Source organism: Ursus maritimus, unplaced genomic scaffold, assembly GCF_017311325.1.
Source record: "Ursus maritimus isolate PB19 unplaced genomic scaffold, ASM1731132v1 scaffold_3, whole genome shotgun sequence".
Lineage (NCBI taxonomy): Eukaryota > Metazoa > Chordata > Mammalia > Carnivora > Ursidae > Ursus > Ursus maritimus.
The window spans coordinates 92,149,423-92,175,046 of record NW_024425563.1 but is presented as its reverse complement, the minus strand read 5'-3'; the positions used below and the strand labels follow the sequence as shown (position 1 = coordinate 92,175,046).

Here is a 25,624-nt window from a genome sequence, read left to right as displayed (position 1 = left end):
TTTACTTCAGTCTTGAACTTCAGATTTTCTCATGACCACACTATATTTTTAGGCTCTTTACAAGCTGCGGGGCCTGTATGCTCAGGCTCCATGGGGATTGCCAAGATCATAAAAATTAAGGAATAATTAAAGGCTAAAATTTTGTCTACTTCTAGGTAATGGAACTCTTAATATCCGTCATCTCAAACAGGAACAGTTTGCATCTGCTTTTGCATTCAAGGAGACTTTAAAATTTAATCTTCCTTGTTCTACTTGGAGTAGTCATAGATTGTGTGTGTGTGTGTGTGTGTGTGTGTGTGTGTGTGTAAGCATTAAACACCTTAAAATGAGAAGCGCAAGGGGTCCTGTGATAATTATATTTATATTATTGTACCAAGCCAACCTACCCTTTAAAGTTTTATAACAAAAGAAAGAATTGTTTTGACAATGGGTTGAAGAGTATAGCCGCCCTGTAAATACTAGCAGGAATTATTATTCTACCGAGAAACTACCCATTAACCTTTTCTCTTCATGGAAGGAATCCAAGCCTACAAGGTGGGAAGATTTTAATTCCCTGGGACACGGTTCGGCTTCTGAAATCTTTAATCTGGGGATCTGTGCCATTGCGGTAGCCGGTGACGCTTTCCAGATATCCTAGATTCGTAGAAAGGATCCGTTCCTCTGAGCGACTCATTCATCTGGGTTTGGGGAGAGGTTGCATCTGTGGCCACCTCTGCTGGACCCTTTGGCTTTGCTGTTCTTCCCAGTGTAAGCCAGTTGGGGAGCAGAGAAGCCTGACTTTCACTGTGTCTTTGGAGCTGGTGCTGTAATCAGAAACCTTGGCGCTCGCTGTATGTGGTGGATTGGCTCATCGCAAAAAGACGGAAAAGAGAATGTGTTTTGGAGATTGCATTTTCCAAACTATTTCATCCTGTGATTGCACAACTAAGATTATCTTACCTGTGTGCAGTTAGCATGCTTCGGATTGCCAGAACGGATGATACTCAATCCTGACTTGCTTAAGTCTTTGTAGCTTTGTTTTTGGTAACTAGGCCCCCAGTCCATTTACTTAAGAAGAGTTTGTGTTTTTATTGTTATTTTGACTGAAACAGAAGTTGGTATTGAAAAGAATAAGATAAAAAGTAAGATGAGCCCAGTAATTTATCGAAAGGACATAAACAGTCAGATTGCTTGGAGGATGTGATGAAACCACTTCACCTCTCTTTTTAAAATCTCAGTAGGGTATAAATGCTGGCCCTTCCAGAAAAGGAGCTCTCAGAAGTTTTTTTTAAAACAAAACACACCTTATTAGACTATAAGAGAACCTCTTGAAAGAGAAGAGTTGCAGTGATGTTTTGCAAAATAATTCAGAAGTCAGAGAACAAAACTGCAGAGAAAGAGAACTCTTATACTTCTTACAAGGAATGAGAGGCCCTTAACCCACTTTCAAGAATGAGATGTTTTCTTTCTGTAAGTAAATTAATCCATATTAATGGTTAGATTTTGCTTTTTAAAAGTTCTTCTCGGAAACTAAAATTTCCTGAGGTTTGAGGTCATCTTAATATTAAGTCAGCATACTGTTCCTGTCTCTACGTGATCTGGAACGAGTACCACATGCACTTTTGGAGGGGGGAGGAGATATAGCCTAGGTCAATTCTGTTACAGACTTGGGGCGCCGGGGTGGCTCAGTCGGTTAAGCGTCTGCCTTCGACTCAGGTCATGATCCCAGGGTCCTGGGATCGAGTCCCGTGTGGGGCTCCCTGCTCAGCGGGCTCCTTCTGCCTCTGCCCCTCCTCCCTACTCATGCACACATGCTCTTTCTCTCTCAAATAAATAAAATCTTTAAAAAAATTATATCACAAATTAGACACTTACACTTAGTAATTTTATAATTCAGGATAACAACAAAACCAAAACTATAAAGATTCTGAATTAACTGTACTTGCGTTTTCCATGAGGGCTTAGTAAGTTTTCAACTATAGCCTATATTAGAAAATACCAGTTTTTTCAAATCACGCACTATTTTGCATTAACTCCTTGAACTAATATGAGCGTGTGGTGTTTTGGCTTTGTTTCCAGCTCTGCACAAAGTTCAGTGTTCTCCATCTTTCCAATCATCTCTACAACTTGAAAGATGAGGAAGGAATATCAGGAGAAATTGTCACTTACGTGATATCGTCAGGTTGTTAACTCTGAGTTCAGAGTGAAATCCGCCATGAAATACTGAGTCATAGAAGTATGTTCTGCCTTAAGTCAATCTGTCTGTGGATCGTGTGTGTGTGTGTGTGTGTGTGTGTGTGTGTGTGTGTGTGTGTGTTTTCTACAGTAGAAGCTGTGATTAAGGGGCAGCCTTGTGCTTCCATGAGAAACCATTTGCTAGGGCTGGCCTCTGTGTGAGGGATGGATGCCGGGGAAAGTCAGATCTAACCTGGCTGTTCCCTGTTCCTCACCCACTTTTCCTGTGTCCCCCCAGTGTTCCCTGTGTCACCGAAGTCCACCACCAAATATGCTTGACCCTTGAACAGCACAGGGGTTTGGAGCCTTGACCTTCCGTGCAGTGGAAAATCGGTGTATAACTTTTGACTCCCCCAAAACTGAACTACTAACAGCCCACTATTGACTAGAATCCTCACCAATAATGTAAACATTTGATTAGGACGTATGTTGCATATGTATTATTTACTGTATTCTTACAAGAAAATAAGCTAGAAAAAAATGTTATTAAGAAAGTCATAAGGGAGAGAAAAGACATTTATAATAATGTACTGTAAAAAATCTACATACAAGTGGGACCCCACACAGTTCAAACCCATGTTGTTCAAGGGTCAAATGTACACTTTCATGGTTCTCTCTCTTTTTGTGGGGGAAGGAAAAGAGGGAACATCTTTATGGACATATAATTCATATACCATGTGTATGGCAAACGCGATAACCACTGCACTACAGAAACCCGAATTCAGGGGCGCCTGGGTGGCTCAGTCCTTAAGCGTCTGCCTTCGGCTCAGGGTGTGATCCCGGAGTCCTGGGATCGAGCCCCACATCAGGCTCTTCCGCTATGAGCCTGCTTCTTCCTCTCCCACTCCCCCTGCTTGTGTTCCCTCTCTCGCTGGCTGTCTCTCTCTCTGTCAAATAAATAAATAAAATCTTAAAAAAAAAAAAGAAAAAAAAAAAGAAACCCGAATTCGTACGTCATGTGATTCAACCATTTAAAGCCTACAGCTCAGTGTATACAGAGAGTTGGGCAACCATCCCCTCACCAAATTTACAACTTTTTCATTGCCCCCCAAAAAAACCCACCTCCCAATCTCTTCTCAGACACAGGGAACCACTGGTCTACCTCCTTTCTATATAGACTTGCCTATTCTGGGTGTTCGTATAAATGGAATCACACGAGCTGCCTGCTCTCACTTGGCCTGCTGTGGTCAGGGCTCACCCACATCGTGACACGTGTGTCCAGCCCACGGCGTGGGGCTGAGCAAATGTCCCTTCTCTAAATCCAACATTGTGAAGCCCTCTGTTCAGACATTTACTTTCTCAGAGAACTTTGTCTTTCTTACACGTAAAAGAAAGTAGTTTTTTTTTTTTTTACCGGTTTGTACCTAGACACAAGATTTAATGACCTGTCAGAGGGACTCCATTTATTTATTCCTTCTTAACCAGGAAGCAGATTTTGGCTTTTCATCTCCACCTAATTCTTAATATTCACAAACCAGAAAGGAGAAAATATTTTATTTTTATAAAGAGAATGGTGTTTTGTACCCAGAGTCTTGAGTCCTCTTGATATCTTTCTGTATAATTTGTTAGTTGTATCAGAACACCGAAAGGTGCCTGGATATTTTATAAGCCGGTGCGGGTTCAAGCAGTTCTGTTGGGGGTCTTTGGGGAGATCCCTCCCACAGTAGGCGTCCCATTGTAAATACTGTTAGGAAGGTTGCTGGGTGCCAACAAAACCATTTAAATTATTTTACTTATCTAAGATTAAAGTACATATAGAGATAAAAGGCCTATCTCAGCCCCCATCGTCTGTGGTTGCTGCTTTTTTTCTGCTTCTGCCTGGTGGAGCTGTTAGGAATCCAAACATAGTGTGTCCCTAATAGAATCAGTGACATGACACTTGTACAACTGTTCAGAGATGGTGCGTGTATCCAATACCCACAAGAAGAAGGCCTATGCTTCCTTTCGGATGGAAGGTTTTGAAGGATTCTTGCATAGTTTCTCACAGGGAAACGATTTCAGTTTCTCTCTCAAATCAGCTTTAATTACGTGAAGGTTTCGTCCCTTATAAATTATTTTTCCTCTTTCTCTTTTGCAAAAATATCTCTGGACTACTAAGAGATAGTACAGATGACTCTTGAACAACGTGGGTTTGAACTGCATGGATCCACACATATGTGGATTTTTTTTTTTGACAAATACAGTACAGCAACGTAAATGTGTTTTGCTTATGATTTTCTTTTTTTTCTTTTTTTTTTTTAAAGATTTTATTTATTTATTTGACAGCGAGAGAGGGAACACAAGCAGGGGGAGTGGGAGAGGAAGAAGCAGGCTCCCAGGGGAGGAACCTGATGTGGGGCTCGATCCCAGAACGCAGGGATCACGCCCTGAGCCGAAGGCAGATGCTTAAGGACTGAGCCACCCAGGCGCCCCTCCTTATGATTTTCTTAATAACATTTCCTTCTTCCAGCTTACTCTATTGTAAGAATACAGTGTGTAATACACATTAACATACAAAATGTGTGTTAATTGACTGTTAATATTATCAGTAAGGCTTCTGGTCAACAGCAGGCTAACAGTAGTTAAGTTTTTAAGGAGTTAAAACTTGCATGCAGATTTCTGGGTGTGCAGGGAGTCCGCACCCCAACTCCTGTGTTGTTCAAGGGTCAACTGCAATAAATTGATAATGTAAAGTCGGGAAGCAAATTGAAAATTGAGCTTATTCAAAATTGTTCGCTTGCTTGTATCCCATTTTGTAAGCCCCAAATAGGAGGCTTTCTTAACAAGCACTCTCCGCACATCCTTAAAAGTTACAAAGTATTGAATTCTAGGAAACATGTTCACTGACTGGAGCCTGGTTTCTGAGCTCAGCTGGTTAGCAGCGTGAAAAGATTTAGAAAGCATCAAGCATTTCAGTTTCTGAGAAGGCAAGGCTTCGGTTTTATTTCCTTCAGTTTTAAAATAAAATCATGGCATCAAATAGTGGCATGTTTGTGGGTTAAGATACAGAGAAAGGGAGCAAAGGGATGAGTCGGAAATAAAACTGAGGGTCCAGCGAGCATCCGTCGGCTTCACGCCTGTAATGCAGGTTCCAGTGACTCGAGCATTCATATACAAAATACACTACTGTCCCAGTCTTTCTTTTCTGTCAAAGCTGTAGTCCTGTGTATGTGTGTGCAGACACATATGTGCTTTCCTTGAGCACCGCACTACTGAAGACCGTGCTCTTTGTACCTCCTGCTGTGAAAACCTTGTCAGAGTACTTCATAGAAGCCTTTTAAATTGGTGACAAAGTTGTGTTATCTGATGGAAACTGACGGAAAGACGGGTGTGCAACGCCGATGCGCAGCGGAGCCCCGTGGAGATCGTGGCGAGGGCAGAGTCTAAAGTTTTACATGTCCTGCCTTCCCTGGTTTTAGGTGTGCTTTACGGTAATATTTTCATTACAACAGCGGGAGCAATCTACCTTCCGCATGGGAAGGAGCTGTCTGATTTTAGGAGTGAACTGACTTTGAGCAGCAAGGCGTTTGTCTACTGATCAGTGTGCTCCCCTGGCCGAGTTTGCATGGGGACTTACGTGCAAAGCTTCCGCGCTCCCCTGGAGCCGAGTTTGCATGCTCCCCAGGAGCCAAGTTTGGACAGGGAGGTACGTGCGAAGCTTCCACACTCTGCTAGAGCCCAGTTTGCACGGGGACGTCCGTGCGAAGCTTCCACGCTCCCTTGGAGCTGAGTTTGCACTGGGAGGTGCTTGCGAAGCTTCCACACTCCCCTGCCGAGTTTGCGCGCTCCCCTGGAGCCGAATTTACATGGGGACGTACGTGCGAAGTTTCCACGCTCCCCTGGAGCCCTATTGTAGCTTGTCTTCTGAGGAAGTTGCTTCCATGGAGGGTGCTCACCCATCGTGAAAGCTTGCACTTTCTGAGTGGGAATCAGCGAGCAATCTGGCCGGAGGTGCGGGAGACAGAGAGCAAGCAGCAGCATGCTTCCCAGTGTCACGAACCGCTTGCACAGCAGGTGTATTGGGAGAGCCACCACATTCGGGCGACAGACGCGCGCTCCATCTGAAGGGTTAGCCCTGAGACTGAGGAAGAACTGCCTGCTCTTTCCTGGGAGGGAAATGACACCGCAAGAAGAAAGGATGCTGATTAGCTTAGCAAAGTCCATTGTAGCTTCCCTTTTGCTGGTGGCGACAGAAAAGCTTCCTTTCCCCCGTGTTCCCCCCGCTCTTTCTTCCCACAGCCACGAAGCCTCTGAGACTAATGCTAAGCCACTGGCTGCCTCGATGGCCAGGACCACAGAGGGACTTCTCCCAGCTCCCTGTGCCCCTGGGCACCGCGGGGAGCAGAAGAGATGGGAATGCCGGGTCCTGGCTCACCTGGCTGCAGACACATCCCAGTGGGGACACAGCAACTTGCTGGTTTGCCGTGGGCGCCCGAGAGATTTTATGTGTTCCATCATCCATCAGTTTCCCGAGGCCGATGCTTCCAGTCCTGCTTGGAAGAGGGAATCGTGGCGAAGCTGTGCGGGGGGACTCGGCCTTTCTGGGGGAGCTGCGCGGTCCTGGCATCCCTGTCCTGTCGAGAGAGTTCCGAGCAGCCCCGCCGAGGGAGTTGGCATACGGCGCTGTAATTTACACCATCTATCTCTTTCTGGAGCTTGGGCCGCTGGCAAATTGCATGTCTTTGTGTTGGATTAGTTTGGACTTTAATCATGCATTATTTTCCCTCCAATTAAATTATTTATATATTTGATTAACGTTTTCACTGCAAGGAAGTCAGATGTTCAATGAAACCACAAATAAACACATGCCCATTGCATTTCAGGCGAGCTTCACATGAGAGCATTCTGTCGGCGGAATGCTAAGAATTCACTGTGTGTCGCCTTCTTAGCTACCTGGGATTTGGGTGAGCAAAACCTGCCGGGTCCTAGGAGCACAATGCAGGGGGAGTCTGTCCGGTCTCCCTCCCTCCTCTTGTGTAGCCCAGGATCCTGGCTTTTTTCCTTCCTGTGGTTTTTGTCTTTTCCCCTAGCACTGAAACCTCCCTCCCTCTCATTTTACTTCCTCAGGCTTGACCAGCCTGACCAAGAAAGTCACGGGCTCCGCTAGCCCAAGAAGGAAACTGAAATCACTTAGTCAGGGGTGAGCAAACTGACGGCCCCCAGGCCAGCTCTGACCCCCCGCTTGCTTTTGCACAGCCCAGGAGTGAAGAAATGGTTTTTTCAGTTTTACGTGTTTGGAAAAAAATTTTTTTTAAGATGATTTCTTGACATGTGAAGTGTTCAGCTTCAAAGATAGACAGCCGCACCCTTTCATTTACACGTTGTCCGTGGCCGTTCGCCTAAAACAGCGGCAGGGTTTGAGTACCTTTTGGCCAGCAAAGCCTAAAATAGTTCCTGTCTGGCTTTTTCCAGAACCTGATCTAGTTCATCAGCCGGATTTAGCAGATGAGAAAATTAAGGTTCAAGGAGGAGAACTGACCTGCCCAGAGGTACAGAGCTCATCCGAAGTTGGTCCGGCAGGAATCTTCCAATGCCCACCCTGTATTCTTTCCACTGTAGCGTAGGGTCTGCCTCGCTGCGGAGGTCAAAGCAGCTTGTGAAGGAAAAGCAAGTGTTTAGGACGCAGGGACAGGTAAAATCTATGATTTCTTAGAATTTTAATTTTGGCTTGAATTCTAGAGTCAGGAAATGCATTAAGCCCAAAATGCATTTGAACTACCCAGGTAGGCAGAAGGATGTCTTCGTATTTCTTTAGAGTAATTGATTACATCCTGTGCTCAGCACTTGGACCAGGTCCCCGCCGGCCGAGGTGGTAGAGTCTCATTTCAAGAAAAATAACTGGAGGTCTCAATTCAAGTTTGTGCTCAAGAGCAGTTTCAGAAAAGTACAAAAGCCTATTAGATGGAACTCAGGTCTCCTGTACGGGGGCCGAGGGGAAAACCCCCCAGCTGCTAACCTTTCTGGAAGCCAGGTTGCTCCTACCGCCCAGCACAGTTTCTCCTGCATCCCTCCCCACGTGGAGATCGGCTGGCTGATTTTCATGGGATTCCCGGCACTGGAATTTTCAGACATTGTCCCAAAGGCCAAAGTCGATGAGAGTCAGTGAGGCGTAAATACGAAATGGGATCTTTTAGTTACCGCTCTCTCGTCAGCTCCTTGTCCCTTCTCTCGTCCTGCTTAGCGGTGGGTCCCTCCACACCTCCATAGGCAGCTTCTCGGACTTCTCGGCCATCCAATTCCAACCTTTGCTTTGGAGCCTTCTGTCACTATTCCGGCCAGGCATGCACCTGAGGGGACTGGCGGGGTGTTGGCTTCCCCTCAGTCCCCTCACCTGGAGGAGCAGACCCCTTCCCTCTCCTTCCAGAGGCCACTCCTCCAGTGCACTGGGGAGGGGAACAGACCAGAGTCTCCGACTTCAGCTGGCCGCCCTTGGCGCCTCCCCTGGTCACTCCAGTCTCCCTGAGTAAGGCCAGTGAAGAGTGGCTCCCCCTCCTCGGGGACAGGCGTCCAAGTGCTGCTTTCTGTAAGTGAGTTCCATCCAAGGTTGTGTCCTACAGTCTTGCTGCTGGTGATCCGACTGCCACCTCAGTGACCTCCACCATGGAAACTCATGCTTTCTTACCGCACCAGGCCATGGCCGTGCAGGACGCCTCCTGTGTCTGTTAGACCCGTCCTCTCCGGCCATGCGTGCTCCTCACCTACCACACATGTTCCTCACCCTGTTCCTCAAAGGCACCAGGTTCTGTCCCACTGCTCTCGCTTTTCTGCCATGGTGACCCTTTCCCCACACACACACTCACTCTCTTATCTGCACAGCTGGCGGATCTCCATGCATCGCTCAGGTCCTACCCTAAATGCCCCTCTGTGTGCCACACGGATTTGAGACCCCCTGGTAATTATTTTTAGAAAACCGTCTTACTTCCTTTCACAACACTGATCACAACTGTAATTGTATAGTAATTTAAGGCATTATCTGCTTGGCTCCGGTAGACTGTCATTTCCTTAGGGCAGGAAGCATGTCCGTCTGGTTCCCCACACGGGGCTTGGCATGGAGTGGACCTCAGTATGCGCGAGCAAATGCATGACAGACGAGTGGAGTGTTGCAGTCACATAATGTACAGTGAGCATGTATTAATCGAGGAGAAAAAGCGCTTCTAGAAAACTTGAGACTCGGCTCAATGCAGCATCCACTCAGAAAACTCTAGATAGTCTAGCTCATGCTCAGGTAATCCCACCATCTCCTCTTGGAGACCCGGGGATCTTGGATAACAAGCACTCCATTCTGTCAGGAAGTATGCGTGCAGAACAGAAAGCGTATACTCATCCAGTGTCCCTTATGGCACCCAGCAGGGTAGGGTCCGTGTTTGGGTACCATTCAGATCCTTTTGAATACTTGATAGCGTATCATCTTGTAATAGAACATATTAGGGGCGCCTGGGTGGCTCAGTCAGTTAAGCATCTCTGCCTTCAGCTCAGGTCATGATCCCAGGGTCTTGGGATCGAGGCTCACATCAGGCTCCCTGCTCAGCGGGAAGCCTGCTTTCCCTCTCCCTCTGCCTGCCGCTCCCCCTGCTTGTGCTCTCTCTCTCTCTCTCTGTCTCTCTCTCGCTCTCTCTGACAAATAAATAAAATCTTTATTAAAAAAAGTATTTTCAAATAATATATATGTATGTGCATATACACCAGAAGTATAATATATATGCACATCTATACTAAAAGTGTCATGAAAGTATGCAATGCACCCCTCTAAAATACCGTGCGTGCATGATCCTCAGAACCATCCGGTGAAGTCTAGATACTCTTCTTATCTTTCTTCTACAAATTAAGAAACTGAGGTCTGCAGAGTAAATGTAATTTGCCCAAGTCCACTTGGAGTGGCAGAGTTAGGAATTGAACCAAGGTGCCCCTTAGTCCAGAGTCTGAGCTCTGAGCCCCAGAAGAGGGGGGAGATGCCATCCGATGTCACAGGCATTTTCTGGGCTCTCTTCACACCGTGGCTGTGCTGCTGTCACAGTAATCATGCCACTGGTGGTTCTCTGGCATATCGTTCACTTCTCACATCCAGAGGCGGTGGTGCAAAGTGAAGATAAAATGGGACTTGGAATCGAGAGACTGAGGTCCTAGACCTGGCGCTCGCTGACAAGCTGTACGTCCTTAAAACCAGGGATGACCATCTTGCTTCATAGTATTGCAAAGAAAAGGAAAAGAGGTCATGAATATTGAAATACTTTGCAAACTCCCAGCTACAGGACAGGTTACCCAGGTGCGAGCATAAACACACAGATCTTTCCTTAAAGGATGAAGTCCTCATTGAGGACGCAAAAATGTGCCACGGACTTTGGGACCAAGTCCAGGATTATTTTGAGCAATGGTCGCCCTGTGGAAATTGGGGTATGGCCCACCTGGGCGTTACTTGGAAAGTCACCACCCTGTTTTAGATGTGCCCATTTGGGTAGGGGTGGGGAGAGTAACTAATGGTAATCCAGTCTTGTAATTTGTGAGTCCTACATTTTCACAGCTGTCCATGCTCCACCTCCAGAATTTTCTGTTTGTTCTCTGCCCTTGAACCCCAGCCATGTAGGCATAAGGGACGGGCGTCATGTCCACCAAGGTCATAAATTCTTTCAGATCCTTGAGTCATGTTTATATTAGCCAGAACCTGGAAGCTTATCTTTGGCCTGGATTAGAAGCCAAGAAGGAAGGAAGCTAAGGTTAAGAATACTGCATGTGAGGACCTTGACCCCCACTCGGCAGGTGAAAAAGGCCCAGCGAGGTCGCGTGGGTTCACCACAGCTCACAACTCCCCACTTCAGGGGCCATGTGCGGTCCCTTTTCTGGGCCACCAGGGCTCCTCCAAAGAGCACCACTCCTGCTGGTCAGGAAATACACGTGCGCGGTTCCTAAGAGCAAATTTACTAAAGAAATGTACAAACTGGAAAAAAAAAATATATCATCTGTGTCTAAAGTGATCATATGATTCTTAGGGCTGAGGGTCGGGGCACTTCTCGAACTCCCTTCTGTCGCCTTCAGAAATGAGGCCCGCGTTCCCACGCGCTTTCCCTTTCTTTCTCCCGCCCCCAGCATATAAATAACGACCACATTCACGGCGAGAAGAAGGAATTTGTGTGCCGGTGGTTGGATTGCTCAAGAGAGCAGAAGCCCTTCAAAGCCCAGTACATGCTGGTGGTGCACATGAGGCGGCACACGGGGGAGAAACCTCACAAATGCACTGTGAGTGTGCGGCGCGGGCTGTGGAGAAGGAGCCCTGACAGCCACACTTCGGGGGCAGCAGAAGCGCTCTGACCTGCATTGTCCAACAAGGTAGCTGGGGGCCACGTGTGCCCCTTGGGTGCTTTGGAGACCTGGCCACCAAGGAACTGATTTTTAAAATTTAATTTTGTTTTTAAAAAATGGAACTATAAATGCCCCTGGTGGCATGCAGCTACCGCGTTGGACAGCAGAGTGGCAGGCGGGCGGGCGGCTGCGGGATGCACTGGTGGGCACTGGGAAGGAGCATGTGGTCAGCACGCCTGCCCCAGCACTAATGCCTATCACGCTGGAGGACCTGGAGGCAGAGGGAGGTGCCGGCTTTGACTTGAAACCCGTCAGCTCACTTTTAAAAACAGAACCCACGTGACTCTAAAGAGTTTTTCTTTGCCTTCCTAGTCTGTCCCTGTGGCTGGGTGTAGACCCACAAGGCGGCCGGGACTAAGCCTCCTTTCACGGAGGTGCCTCCAGGCGCACTGGGCACAGCTCAGTCCTGTGCTTTACATCTTAAAGGCCCTTTACAAACACGATCAAATTCCATGCCTTTGTATGGACACAAAGCCATATTAGTGAACTTTGTGCTGAATCTAAAATCAGTGGGAATTTGAGGAGATCAATGAGCAGATAATGAAACCCATTGTCCACATTGAGTGGTCTATTAAAAAAAAAAAAAAAGCCTCCAGGACTTTTTAGTAGCCCTGAAAATGCTGTCTCTTGAACTGCACTGAGCCCCATCTGAATCCCAATAAATGCAGAGTTTAGTGGACTTTTGTTCCTTGGTTTTGAAAAGCTGCTGACCCTCGAAATGTCAGTCTTTCATCAACTTTGAGGGAGGGTTGGGCATAAGCCGTTATTGTGTGCAGTAACGCACATTTACCTGTTGTTCTCAGTTTGAAGGTTGCACAAAGGCCTACTCGAGACTAGAAAACTTGAAAACGCACTTGAGATCTCACACTGGAGAGAAACCGTACGTCTGTGAGCACGAAGGTTGCAACAAGGCTTTCTCAAATGCCTCCGATCGCGCCAAGCATCAAAACCGGACGCACTCCAATGAGGTGAGTCTCCCCCACAAGACTCTGTTTGGGCCCAGAGCTCAGGGTGGAAACAAAGAGCCCTCCCGGGCAATGCACGTGGAGACGAGGCCCATTCCATTTCATTTCCTCTTGGCCCTTCCCAGCAGGAGTGGGCTCTGAGGCTGCAGGTAAAGGCCTGGAGCCTTCTCCGTGGGGCCGGCTGCCAAATGGGCCCAGTTTGGTGAGTAATGCTGACCGAGAGAGGGAACTTCAGACCCCTGGCAAGCCAGTTTCGCCTTGTTCAGAAGTGCCACCTACTGGTGAAATAGTAGGAACATTTAACTTCGGCCTTCCACCCGCTGGCTGGGCAGGCAAGAGCAGGAATCCAGGCAGAGGATGCTTCAGCAGCAAGGACAGATCAGAAGCAACGTTCTGACAGCAGACAGCTACTGCTAAGACGGCCACTCTCCCTTGCTTTCTCCAGGTGGTATCTTCAAATGCATTCTATCCGAAAAGACTTCTACAGGGCAACCAGCCTTGGCCACACGTGATTTCCAGAGACATTCTAAACTCCCAAGGCTCTCGGGAGCTATTCTCAGAAAGCCAGAATGGTTTCTAGTCAGTTATTTAAGATAGCATATTGGATAAATCTTCATGGTTGGTGGGGCGGTTCCTGTTGCGTTGCTGGGACCTGTCGATAGTTACCCCTCCAGAATTCCAGAGAAGCATGAAGAATGACAATGATTTCACATTATTTTGCCTGGGTTTTCATGCAGGTCTGCCTCCAGGCCTTTGAGTTCTCTTGGAAGGTCTAGCTCAACGTTCTGGCTCCTCTGTGAAGCCTTCTCTTGAATGAATCTAGAGGTTCACAAAAAAGCTCCCCACATTTTGCATAGAAGTGGGGTATTGAGCCAGAATTTCTTAACATGAGGCATAGTTCTGCCCCACTGAGGAGGTCATCAGTTTGCTTGACATGTGTGAGAGAAGGAGCACTTGACCTGGCTTAGTAGCTCAGGGACCATTGACTTTAAGGTCCTCGCCAAGTGTCCCTTCAGCTTAGGGGACAGAAAAAACACGTCTTTAATGGGATGACCTACACTTTTCTTACACACACACACTTCAGCTCATAGGGGCACGTTCACAGTACAGACTCTTTTTGGAAGGGTCGTGGCAGAATAAGGAGACTTAGGTCATTAGGAATCTCATTATTAATCAGCTGTTGGAGGGTACATTAGGGGAGATGCTGCATCTCCATTTTTTTATGTCAAAAATGTCTTTACTACATACAGTGGTTGCAGTGCAATCTGCTGTTCTTGTTTTGTGCAAAGGTTAAGGGGTTCTAGGCAAATCCGTGGAGAAGGAAAGGAGATCAGTGGCTGCCAGAGGCTGAGGGAAGGGAGCAGGGGTGACTGCTAAGAGGTACAGGATTTCTTTGGGGGATGTTGGAAATATTCTGGAATTTGATTAAGTGGTGACAGCTGCACAAGATTGTGGATGTACGAACTGCCACTGAATTGTGCCATTTACAAGGGTTCTTTTTATGGTATGTGGATTACATCTCAATTTAAAATGTTTTAGAGGATTCGATTAAGTTTGAATTAAATTAATATGCTTAACTGCACTCCACATATTTAAGTACAGTTGTGACAAGAAATTTAGAAGGTATTCATTCCTATAGATTTTTAGGCCAAGTGGCCCTCCTGTTATTGTGGGGAAATGGGGCCAGTGGGTGTGTTAGGGTCAGCAGCGCACACATACACACATACTTCTCAGCTTTTTATCTTTCTTACGGATTTAAATTATGTGCACAGCTGTTTGCTTAAATGCATTAGTGCTGAGCTTACCCACTTCTGTGAGGGGAGGAGTGCAGCACCGTATGAGTGTCTGTCCATTATGAGATAGAAGATAGCCTGTCCAATCATAGCTTTCACCAGGGTTGAGCAGTGTGTCTAAAATAAATCAACCACCTTGACCACGCAGGGCTTTGGCCCCCCATATGGATGATGGACGGTTTCATATCCACCAAAATTAAGAATCTAGATTTGTGTCATGAGCCGGTCCTGGATAAATCTAGACATCTTCTTTCATTTATTTCCTCTCTCTTATTTGTACTTTCAATCCTTCCCTAAACAAATCTCGAGCGCACACTTTGCTGTTCTGGGTGCAGAACAGAATGCTGTGGACTCAAACAGGAGGGGCGTCAGTCCCATTCAGGAGGCCAGTCTGACCTTCCTTCTGCACCCCTAGCTGCCTCCCCCATTTGGGGCCATAGCAGTGGCCTCTGCCAGGGATCCCGACATAGACCACATAGCTCATGTCCCCCCAGAACCACATTAGACAAGTATCCTTGAGCTCTGAGTCGGTTCTATCTCCCTCTCCAGAATGTTCCAATGGCTTCCTCTTTCCTAGAGGAAAAGTTTAGACTCTCTAGGCTTGTGGCTGCTGGCGGCCCCAAGCCTGCCCTTCCAGGCTTGACCTAATTACCTCTGTGGCCATGCGTGGAACCGGATGGCCACACCCACATGCATGAAGCGGTCCTGCCTCTGGACTGTGGCTTTTCTTTTCACATCCTCTTACCTTCATTTTTATCCCTCAGAATCTTGGCCTCCGTTCAGGACCCAGCTCCTGAGCTGCCTCCTAATAAAGTGCTGTTCACGGATTAATGACTCAGTGCAACAAACACATTGTGATGAGCGTTTCATATATTGTCTTATTTCACCCTTAGACCCCACGAACTGGGCGTTATACCCAGATATAAAAACCTAGTAACTGATGCCCCCCACAGTCATCCCAGCTACAAAATGATTGTCCCCCGGCCACATCCTTCTGTGGCCTTCATACTTGGGACTGGGGATAATTACATGCTGTCTTATTTTTCCTGCATATTTTGCAACTCTGGACATTAAATCCTGCAGTATATAACTTGATGTTCTCAGAGTCTTGCCTATAGTGAGGACCATTAACTGTTGATTGAAAAAGTCGTTGGATAAATGCTCGAAGTCAAGTAAAAAACACAACAACTCTTCCACAAAAGTACGTTTCAGTTGAGTGAGTCAAAAAGGAAACGACCGTGGCAAGAGTTGAACATCGAGGACAAGAGACACAGGTGACTCAGTGAGACTGACAACACTCGTCCCCACCTACAGTGATATTTCATTTCAGTCGTTGATCACAAGCAAAAACTTTCCTCCTCTGGCCGTGTCCTCATTTCCAAGCCAACCCAGAGTATACTCGTGCACGTCGTTTCGGGAAGAGTAGCTCCTCAGACGTGTAATGCTGGCCTGGCTTGGGGCTCTCTCCCCGCGCCCCCCTGCCCCCCGACATCGGCACCATACAGCCCAGTGTGCCCGCTGATGGATCAGCCTGTCACGGCGGGGCGGGGCGGTGCGCAGCGCAGGGCCGAGGTCAGGACGCTGTGAGGTAATAGCACTCATCCTGGAGCCATTCTTCTGTCCTAATGCATAGAAGTCGATGCGCTCGTTTCATTATATATGTGCCGCAAATCACACCAGCCCCTGAATAGAAGTAATTCATGGTTAATGGGAATCAATTCTCCCCAAAAGAATCTCAGATTTGGAGGTGAAGTCTCTTGGGATAATTTTCGGAGTCTTCACTACATTAGGACATTTCATCATTTTACGTAGCTCTCGGTCTGTTCTTGGGCTTTTAGTGAAAAAGCATCTTTTAGACACATACATTCTATAAGACAGAGCATCTTTTTTTTAATATAATGGGTACATTATACTGATCATGCTTTTTAGGACTGTCACTTACCTAATAGCTCGTCTTTGGTCTACATAGATACATAGTCTTATAAGGATTCATGAATATATTATATTTCAAGCCAGGGGAACAGAATCTCCGTTTTGAAGTTGGTCGTGAGTAAACGCCAACGATTCTGTGATTTGGGTAAATAATTTAGCTGTAAGCATCCGTAGAGTTTTTAATGACTGCCTTGGTAGGTTTGATCACTGGCCCACATGGGACATGGAATAATTCACAGGCCTTAGTACTCAGGAGCAGAGCCAGACAGGAATCCTCATTCCCAGGACACCGCCCATCAGCCCTTCCCAGGTTGTGAGTGAGCATTCACAGACGGTCGAACAGGGCTTTACAGCTTTGAGAATTAGAAAGGTTCGGGATATTCCAAGCCCCGACCATCCCACACAGTTGTAATGCAAGCCAAATGGACATATTTTAGTGATACCTAACACGGAAGAAGCGGTAGGCAATTTTTTTTTACTACGTCTGTGTGCAGAGAGCACATTTTCAAAAAGGGTGTAGTGATTTTTGATCTGAGAACCAGGACATCCCTAAGAAATTTTTTCACACAAACTCTCCAAAGGCATAGAGTGTTCTTCTGATGAGGTGATGGGTGTCTAAGCCTTCTTCCGTAGTTGTCACCATCACCATCATCTTCACTGTCACCGTCTTCACTTTTTTTTATTTTTTTAGATTTTATTTATTTATTTGATAGTGAGAGAGAGAACAAGCAGGGAGAGCAGCAGGCAGGGGGAGAGGGAGAAACAGGCTCCCTGCCGAGCAGGGAGCCCGACGTGGGGCTTGATCCCAGGACCCCGAGATCAGGACCCAAGCCGAAGGCAGACACCCAACTGACTGAGCCCCCCAGGTGCCCCAATCATCTTCAAATACCTATTGAGTGGCTGCCAGGGCACCAAGATCCTTCTTCCTACTCATAGGATAAATGTTCCCAAGAACATACGGGCGATTTGCACATTTTAGCTCTCCTGGAGCACTTTCTAGAATAATAGTCTATTAAAGCTAGATTTGCTGGCCCCTGAACAGTGTATTCAAATGGCCTTTATTAACCCTTAGTACCTAAAGGTGTCTGAACACCTCCCAGCTTGGTGGAAGTGCTTTGAAAGAATTAAAGGGACGGTGTGCATCCCCGAGACTATTGGGCTGGGGTATTAACGCTTTAATAACAATCTCTTATTTCATCCTTGTGGCTTTTGGCAGAAACCGTATGTGTGTAAAATCCCAGGCTGCACGAAGCGCTACACAGACCCGAGTTCCCTCCGGAAACACGTGAAGACAGTGCATGGCCCAGAGGCTCATGTCACCAAAAAGCAGCGTGGGGACATACATCCTCGGCCCCCCCCACCACGCGATTCCGGCAGCCATTCACAGTCCCGGTCGCCCGGCCGGCAGACTCAGGGAGCCCTTGGGGAGCAGAAGGACCTCAGCAACACTACCTCAAAGCGGGAAGAATGCCTCCAAGTGAAAGCAGTCAAGGCAGAGAAGCCCATGGTATGTCATTCAGTTTCCTTCTGCTTGTCCCCAAGCCATCCTAGGTCATTTTATAAAAAGTCACCGAGGGCATGAGGAGCGACTAGACCTCCCGGCTCCTCACTGCATTAGGCTCTCCGAGTGAAGGGGTCAGGAGCTCGGAGACCCGGATTCCTTACTTAAGGTTAATCAGCATAGAATAACTCCGAAAAGAGCATCAAGGTTTGCTAACTGGTTTTTAAGATCAATCTGGAACCATGCACTGCGTGGCAGGTAGAAAGAAAGGCATGCCTGTCTACATTTTCAGTAGACCTGTAATGTAGAAAATCAGCCATTCCGTCTTCCTGTAAACATGTCTTTTGCTTTGTGCTTTGCCCTGGTGACCCTGAGATAAATAAGCCACTGTTCCTATTCTTTAGGCGTCTATAGTCCCGTGGGATAGACAGACCGCCAAAAAGCAAATACTGACAACTCGGTGTGATTTCACACGAGTCTGGGTCAGAGCATTCGAGAGGGGGACACACCACCAGCACCCTTGAGGATGTGATGGGGGTAGCAAGGGAGGGGATGGCCCTCAGGTTCAGCACTCAGGAGGGGGAGGGAGCAGGGCCTGGCATTGCAGCAGGAGCCGCGGGGCCCCAGGACGCTGTGCAGGAGTAAAAACGAGTGAGGAGGAAAAAGGCTTATACCGTACCAGTGCCGGCTAATGACATGGCACAGCTGATTTTTAGAAAAGTCAACTCCAGTGCCCGGCTAGGGATGGGCTTGATAGACGGGAGACCATTTCTGCAGTGGTGCCCGAACCAAGGAGGAGAAGAGCAAGGGAGGCAGCTTTCAAATGAGAACTCATTCTGGTTTGGGGACTTACCAGCCACCAGACTGATGTATGGGATTATGCTACTGTTGCAGCTTCTTTCAAACTTCCCTCGGTGATTTTTTTTTCATTAAGTATGTGCCGTACTAAAACGTCTACAACTGTAAGAAAGGCAACGAGAAGAATGACAAGAGTAGCTTTTGAAAAAGCTTCGGTACATTTGTATTTGAAGCTCCACCAATGTGTCGGGGTCTTGTCCGGCGCTCCCTATATGGAGACACGTACCAGATAGAAGTCGTGTGCTTGGATTTCCAGATGCTCAGGAGTGGTCAGGCCGGCATAGCTCTACTCAGTCTCAGAAAGTATCTCCTTAAAATTAGAAAAGTCCAGCAATTGGATGGAAATCCTAGGAGTTCCTGAGTGATGTCCCCACGCAGCAGTACGTATGGGTAGGAAATAATTAGCACATACGATTCCGGAGTTGAGCGAGTGGAATTTAATGATCGTTCGCATTTTAGTTGACTTACTGAGTTTAAGAGTTTTAGAAAGAGACATTAAGTGTAGTCAAAAATAATAGAAATAAGCTATCCAGATCTATCATAACTTCCCAGCGGGTAGCTGTATTTTGCTTTTAAAAAGCACCTTAGTCAAAAGTCGATGTATGTGTTATGACTCATCACCATACTTTAAAATTAATCCGTTCGTAAGCGGTATTGTACATACTTTTCTGGGGGGACCACATATCCGTTTCCTAAAATTAAGTCCACCTATACAACATCCAGAGCATTCAACAGTTCATCCTCAAGTGTTTAATGAAACAAGGAAAATGAATTGGTAGTCTCCTAGATTATGTCATCAAAAGACAATGTTTTAAAAAATAAAAAAAATTTTAAAAAGGCAATGATTTATGTTCTTCGGACATCCTAAGGACCCAGAGTCTCTTGTACCATTAATGTGTATCCCTAGCTCAAGAAAACTTGTCAGCTCCTCTCCAAACACCCATTATTTAAAAAGAAAATCGGTAGAAAGAAGGATGTATAGTTATTTGGCTTAGTGATATCTGAGATGCCCCAAGGTGTGAATTATTTTATAAAGTAATGAAATCATAGAAACATAGGCTAGAAGAGATCCTAGAGATTGAGACGAGGCTCCATATTTTATAGGTTAATAAACCTAGGCTAATAAATTAATCAAATTTCCTACAGGAGACTCTTTTGTCTGAATGTGTCCACATACATATAAATATAAGTAGTTTGCTTCGTAGACATTTACTAATGCATATGAGATTTACATTTCTAATATTCTTTCTTTAAAAACGTGTCTTTGATCATCGTGCTATGAATTAAATTCTTTCTTCTTTTTTCTTATTAATCCCACATCTCTTCTGTGTCATGCTCCTAAATGTCTTGTTCTCACTTCCTAAGGACAGTGGGTAATAAGGTGAGGGAATTTTGGCTTCTCTGCTCTTTTTGTTTTGTGTTCGTTTTAACGTTTAACTTGTATGCGTTTGATTTTTCTTTAGTTTTTGTGCTTTGTGATATCTTTGGTAGTGAACATCACTCAGCTACGTTTCGGACATAGAAACAATGTGGTTTGAACATTCAGCATGTGGAAATGTGGAGTTAGATGGTGAAATTCATTGTTCTATTTGTCTAGGTGCTCATAACACATGGCGGCCGGCCGACCAAGCAGATGTTCTCAAAGACTATTTCATTATCAAATTGACACACGTAAATTCATTCTGGGACCAGACGGGTACATCACTCTTTGAGGACGATCTGGACACATTTGTTGTTTGCAGTTTAATCTGTATCGAAAGGTCTGAGCGCCTCTGAGCAGCTCTCTGGTTATAAATGCATTTGTGGCTCTTTCCGTGCCCTGGGGAAGCATGAGTCTGCCATGCGTGTGTGCATACACACACACACACAGATTCACCTGCACACACTCTGAGCTGACAGTCCAAGAGTCAAAGACCTCCAAAGTCCTGCATGCTCCAAGTACCTTGGGAAGGAGCAGGTGGCCTGGCGCCCCAGGATTCTACGGAAGCAAAACGTGAGCAAGGCTTCCCGAACTCACAATCAGACTTGTGTATCTTCTTTGGCTCTGCTTGGTTGCCCAGGACAAACTCAGTGTATCACGTGGCACTCACTTAGAAAGTGTTCATCTGCTTGGCTCTATGTATGTGGTTGCAGAATGAGTGTGATGGGTTCCACTGAGAAGACCTCTGCCTAAAACCCCTTCCCGACAGCGCTGTGCACCCCACTTGGGACAACATGGGAGTCCGTAACTGAGTGTGTGTGGTTCTCTCTCCCCGGGGAATTTGCTCTTCGGGCTGCTGTCAGGCTCCAGTGGTTACAGGAACGCTGGAGAGGGCTCCGTGGAGAACTGGAAGTCATGCTGGGCGGGGAGTCTAGGCTGGTTGTAGCATTGACTTTGTGACTTTGGGCAGTCACTGAACTTCTCCGCACATCACTTTTCTTATCCACGCAAAAGGGGTTATGCTGTTTATCAACCAGTGGAATTTTAGGTGGAGTGCTTCTAGGTTGTGCAGACTGGCCATTGAGGGCCGTTTTATATGGTGCCCCCCCCCCCAGACCTGAGGACAGCCAGCTCTCCTCTGCTCCCCATCTCCAGGAGCCCCGGGGTGGGTGGTCCTTTCCCTGATGGAAAGCCAGTGCACTGGATCAAGTTTCTAACTTGCAGAACTGGCTTAAACAGTCCACACAGTTGTGGTTAGGAAAACGTTGCCTGATTCTCCTAGAGAAACGCCAGGCCCTTTAGGGGAAAGGTTAGATAATTCCCCAGACTCGGACGCCTGTAACTTGCAGCCCTTCTTCGCCTCTGGGTACAGCAGCAGCTAAGCAATTGAAATTTTTCCTCTTAGAGCTACCTTTACACACAGCCTGGTTGGGGTGCTAGAGAGCACGCGAGTGTAGATAGAAGGGGGAGAGGTTATAGAGAGCTTGGGGAAGGAGCCCTGAGCAGCTCAGAGAGGGTCTTGCAGGAGAGGAGGTAGTGTGTGCCTCGAGCACCCCTCTTCCACGGATGCTGTGGATGAAAGCCACCTGGGATAAGATGAACCGCGAAAGTTCTCAGAGCCAATCGGGAACCATTTCCCAGGTCTTTTTATATGTCATGTGCTCTCTGAGCTTCACACTTAATTCCTGCCACAATCCTGAAGATAAGTAAGTTGTCCCCATTTTGTAGATAAGGAAACCGAGGTTTAGAGTGACTGTTTTGTCCAAAAAATCAAGTCAGGTCAAGTCGTGCAAGTGGGATTAGAGCTGAGGAAGCCTGTTTGCAGACTTGGCATCTGGGGCAGGATTCCGTGGCTGAGGTCGTGCCAGTCACCCCCCCACCCCGTTCAGCACGCCCCGCTTCCATTGCCCCTACTGCACATCCGCCTGGCATCCCATCAGCCGCTGCGGTCGAGAGAGGCCGCCTCCATTCACCGGCTCACAGTTCTCCTCACTCCACTCCCGGAGCACCCTGTGGGTCTAGGTCTGCATGAGCTCTCGTTTTTGGCTCCCTTTCCGTTCTCCTTCCCGGTAACATCTCTTTCCTTTGCTCTTAACCCCAGCAGACATCTCAGCCAAGCCCTGGTGGTCAGTCTTCATGCAGCAGCCAACAGTCCCCCATCAGCAACTATTCCAACAGTGGGCTCGAGCTTCCTCTGACCGACGGAGGTGGTGTGGGAGACCTCGGGGCCATTGACGAAACCCCAATCATGGACTCGACCATTTCCACTGCCACCACCGCCCTCGCCTTGCAAGCCAGGAGGAACCCGGCAGGGACCAGATGGATGGAGCACGTAAAACTAGAAAGGCTCAAACAAGTGAATGGAATGCTTCCACGACTGAACCCCATTCTACCCCCCAAAGTCCCTGCAGTCTCTCCTCTCATAGGAAACGGTGAGTCCCGTGCCCCCCCTCATGTCGGCTCCGGGCTCTCGGTTCTGTCCATGCACCTGAGCCGCTGTGAGAGGATCCAGGCTCAGTGTGTGCTGGTGTGTCCCCCGGTCCTAAAATGATACTGTCCCCATACACGTCGGTGTTGCCTTTTTGGAGAGCAGGTGGTAAGAGGATATTACCGCCACAGAAGGTAGCTCACGGTGTGCTCACAGGGTGCATGACTCATTCTCACGGGAAGGTTGTAACTGTCGCACCGGGCTGAGCACATCTCTCCCGCAGAGACATCTGGTCTCCCGTCTGCACCCGGGAGGTCAACAGCCCCCTTGACTGACGTGTTCCCAGGGCAAGGAAAGCCAGGCAGCCTTTCGCATGGGCAGCCCCACGTCAGCTCTTGCTTCTGAGCTGACAGTGAATAAAAGCCTTTGGCCTTGGACTTGCCAGTGTCCCTGGAGCACTGTGTCCTACACCTGTGAAGGAGCTCAAGTGATCCAGGCTGTGCTTACTGCTCCGATTCAGCCAGGGGTCTGCACGCTTTCCCGCAGACTCGCAAGCAGTTTCTACGCACGCAGCCACACCCACTCCTTCCCTGTTGCCTGGGCCCTTTGGGGCTGCACAGCAGAGGGTGCTGGCTGGGGCAGACACTGCCGGGCCCAGGGAAACCAGATCTAGTTTCGCCCCGTCCTGCACCCGGCCCTGTTTGCAGCCCACTCGACATGAACGCGTCTCCCACCCTTTCTCCGCAGGCACGCAGCCCGGCACCAGCTGCAGCTTGGGCGGGCCCATGACTCTTCTCCCGAACAGAAGCGACCTTTCTGGTGTGGACATCACCGTGCTGAACACGCTGAGCCGGAGGGACAGCAGCACCAGCACCATCAGCTCGGCCTATCTGAGCAGCCGCCGCTCCTCGGGCATCTCCCCCTGCTTCTCCAGCCGGAGATCCAGCGAGGCGTCCCAGGCCGAGGGCCGGCCCCAGAACGTGAGCGTGGCCGACTCCTACGACCCCATCTCCACCGACGCCTCGCGCAGGTCCAGCGAGGCCAGCCAGGGGGACGGCCTGCCCAGCCTGCTCAGCCTCACGCCGGCGCAGCAGTACCGCCTGAAAGCCAAGTACGCGGCGGCCACGGGCGGGCCGCCCCCCACCCCGCTGCCCAACATGGAGAGGATGAGCCTGAAGACCAGGATGGCCCTGCTCGGGGACGCCAGGGAGCCGGCGGGGGCCCTGCCTCCCGTGCACCCCCCACGGAGGTGTAGCGACGGGGGCGCCCACAGTTACGGCCGCCGGCCGCTGCTGCCCGCCGACGCGCTGGGCAACGGCGTGAGGAGGGCCAGCGACCCGGTGAGGACGGTGTCCGAGAGCCTCTCCCTGCCCCGGGTGCAGCGTTTCACCAGCCTGCACAGCTTCAACCCCCCGGCGTTGCCTCCGTCCCTGGAAAAGCGGAACTTAGTGCTGCAGAACTACACTCGGCCCGAGGGCGGCCAGCCCCGCCACTTCCCGCCGTCTCCCTGTCCTCCGAGCATCGCCGAGAACGTCACCCTGGAGTCCTTGACCGTGGACGCCGATGTGAGCCTGAACGATGAGGATTTCTTGCCCGATGATGTGGTGCAGTATTTAAATTCCCAGAACCAAGCAGGGTATGAGCAGCCCTTCCAAAGCGCCGTCTCTGACGACGGCAAAGTGCCCCACGGGCCCGGCCTGGGGAGTGGGCATGGAGACTTCGACCCCCGCGGGCTGCCAGACCCCCACGCCGGCCAGCCGTACCGGCCGCTGGAGCAGCCTTGCCCCGAAGCCAGCAAACCCGACCTGCCCATTCAGTGGAATGAGGTCAGCTCCGGCAGCGCCGACCTGTGCTCCTCCAAGCTGAAGTGCGGCCAGCGGTCCGCGGCGCAGCAGGCTCGAGCCTTCGGCTTATACGGCAACGTGGGCGTCCACCCACAGAACCCCTTGAGGAATGGGGCCGGCCCAGCTGGGGGGTACCCGACCCTCGCAGAGCACGGCGGCTCGTACGGCGGCCCGGAGCACTTGGCGAGCCACAGCAGCGGGCCAGGCACCAATGGAAACGCCTTCCATGAACAGCCCTACAAGGCCCAGCCGTATGGGAACTGCCTCAGCAGGCAGCCCGGGGCCCCCGGCTTGCTCGACGGGGCCTGCGGTGCTGGGGTTCAAGCGGCAAAGCTGAAAAGCACCGTGGTGCAGGGCAACGGGGGCCAGCCAGATTTTGGCCTGTCGGTGGTACCCAGCGAGTCAGCGGGCAGCGCCGTGAATGGCATGGCGCCCCAAGACCTGGTGGGCCAGGGCTACCTGGCCCCTCAGCTACTCAACGACGGCATGCACCACCAAGGGGCAGGCCGCGCCGGTCAGCAGATGCTGGGGCAGGTTAGCGCTACCTCACACGCCAACGTCTATCAAGGGCCGGAGGGCGGCCTGCTGGGGCCTGCCTGCCTCGGCGGTCAGCCGTCCAGCTTGGCAGCTGCCAGGGGCTACCAGCCCTGTGCCGGCTATGGGGGCGGCAGGCGCCAGGCCGTGCTGAGGGGCGGCCTCGCTCTGCAGCAGGGACAGCTCAGTGACACCAGTCAGACCTGCAGGGTGAACGGCGTCAAGCTGGAGACGCAAGGGCAGCCCCATCCGCTCTGTTCTAACGCGCAGAGTTACTCTGGTCAGTTCTATGACCAAACCGTTGGCTTCAGTCAGCAGGACATGAAAATGGGTTCGTTCTCCGTTTCGGAAGCCAACTGCCTGCTCCAGGGGCCCGGCGCCGAACACTCTGAATTACTCTCCCCAGGTGCTAACCAGGTGACGAGCACAGTTGACAGCCTCGACAGCCACGACCTGGAAGGGGTGCAGATTGATTTTGACGCGATCATAGACGACGGGGACCACGCCAGCCTGATGTCAGGAGCCCTGAGCCCCAGCATCATTCAGAACCTTTCCCACAGCTCCTCCCGCCTCACCACGCCTCGCGCGTCCCTGCCACTGCCCGCGCTGTCGGTGAGCACCACCAACATGGCCATCGGGGACATGAGCTCGCTGCTGACCTCCCTCGCGGAAGAAAGCAAATTCCTTGCAGTGATGCAGTAGGCGTTAGGGGAAAGGCTGCCAACCAACGTGAAACTTTAGGAGTTTAAAAGATTAAATGGACTGGGTTTTTTTCTTTTTTTTTTTCTTTTTTTTTTTTTTT

General features: G+C 49.2%; 2 protein-coding genes across 2 annotated transcripts in view; both read left to right on the top strand.

Annotated features, from left to right (window-relative positions):
- Nucleotides 1–25,617, top strand: part of LOC103674694 (transcriptional activator GLI3) — a 249,333-nt gene extending 223,716 nt beyond the window's left edge. The window contains exons 10-14 of the mRNA XM_040644426.1: nt 11,275–11,424; nt 12,351–12,515; nt 17,454–17,744; nt 22,121–22,448; nt 23,192–25,617. Of these exons, the coding sequence (XP_040500360.1) occupies nt 11,275–11,424; nt 12,351–12,515; nt 17,454–17,744; nt 22,121–22,448; nt 23,192–25,524 (3,267 nt within the window). The 3' untranslated portion in view covers nt 25,525–25,617. The remainder of the gene's footprint in view (nt 1–11,274; nt 11,425–12,350; nt 12,516–17,453; nt 17,745–22,120; nt 22,449–23,191) is intronic.
- LOC121105913 (transcriptional activator GLI3-like) overlaps nt 25,580–25,624 on the top strand; it is a 2,522-nt gene continuing 2,477 nt past the window's right edge. The window contains exon 1 of the mRNA XM_040644572.1: nt 25,580–25,588. Coding sequence (XP_040500506.1) covers nt 25,580–25,588 — 9 coding nt within the window. The remainder of the gene's footprint in view (nt 25,589–25,624) is intronic.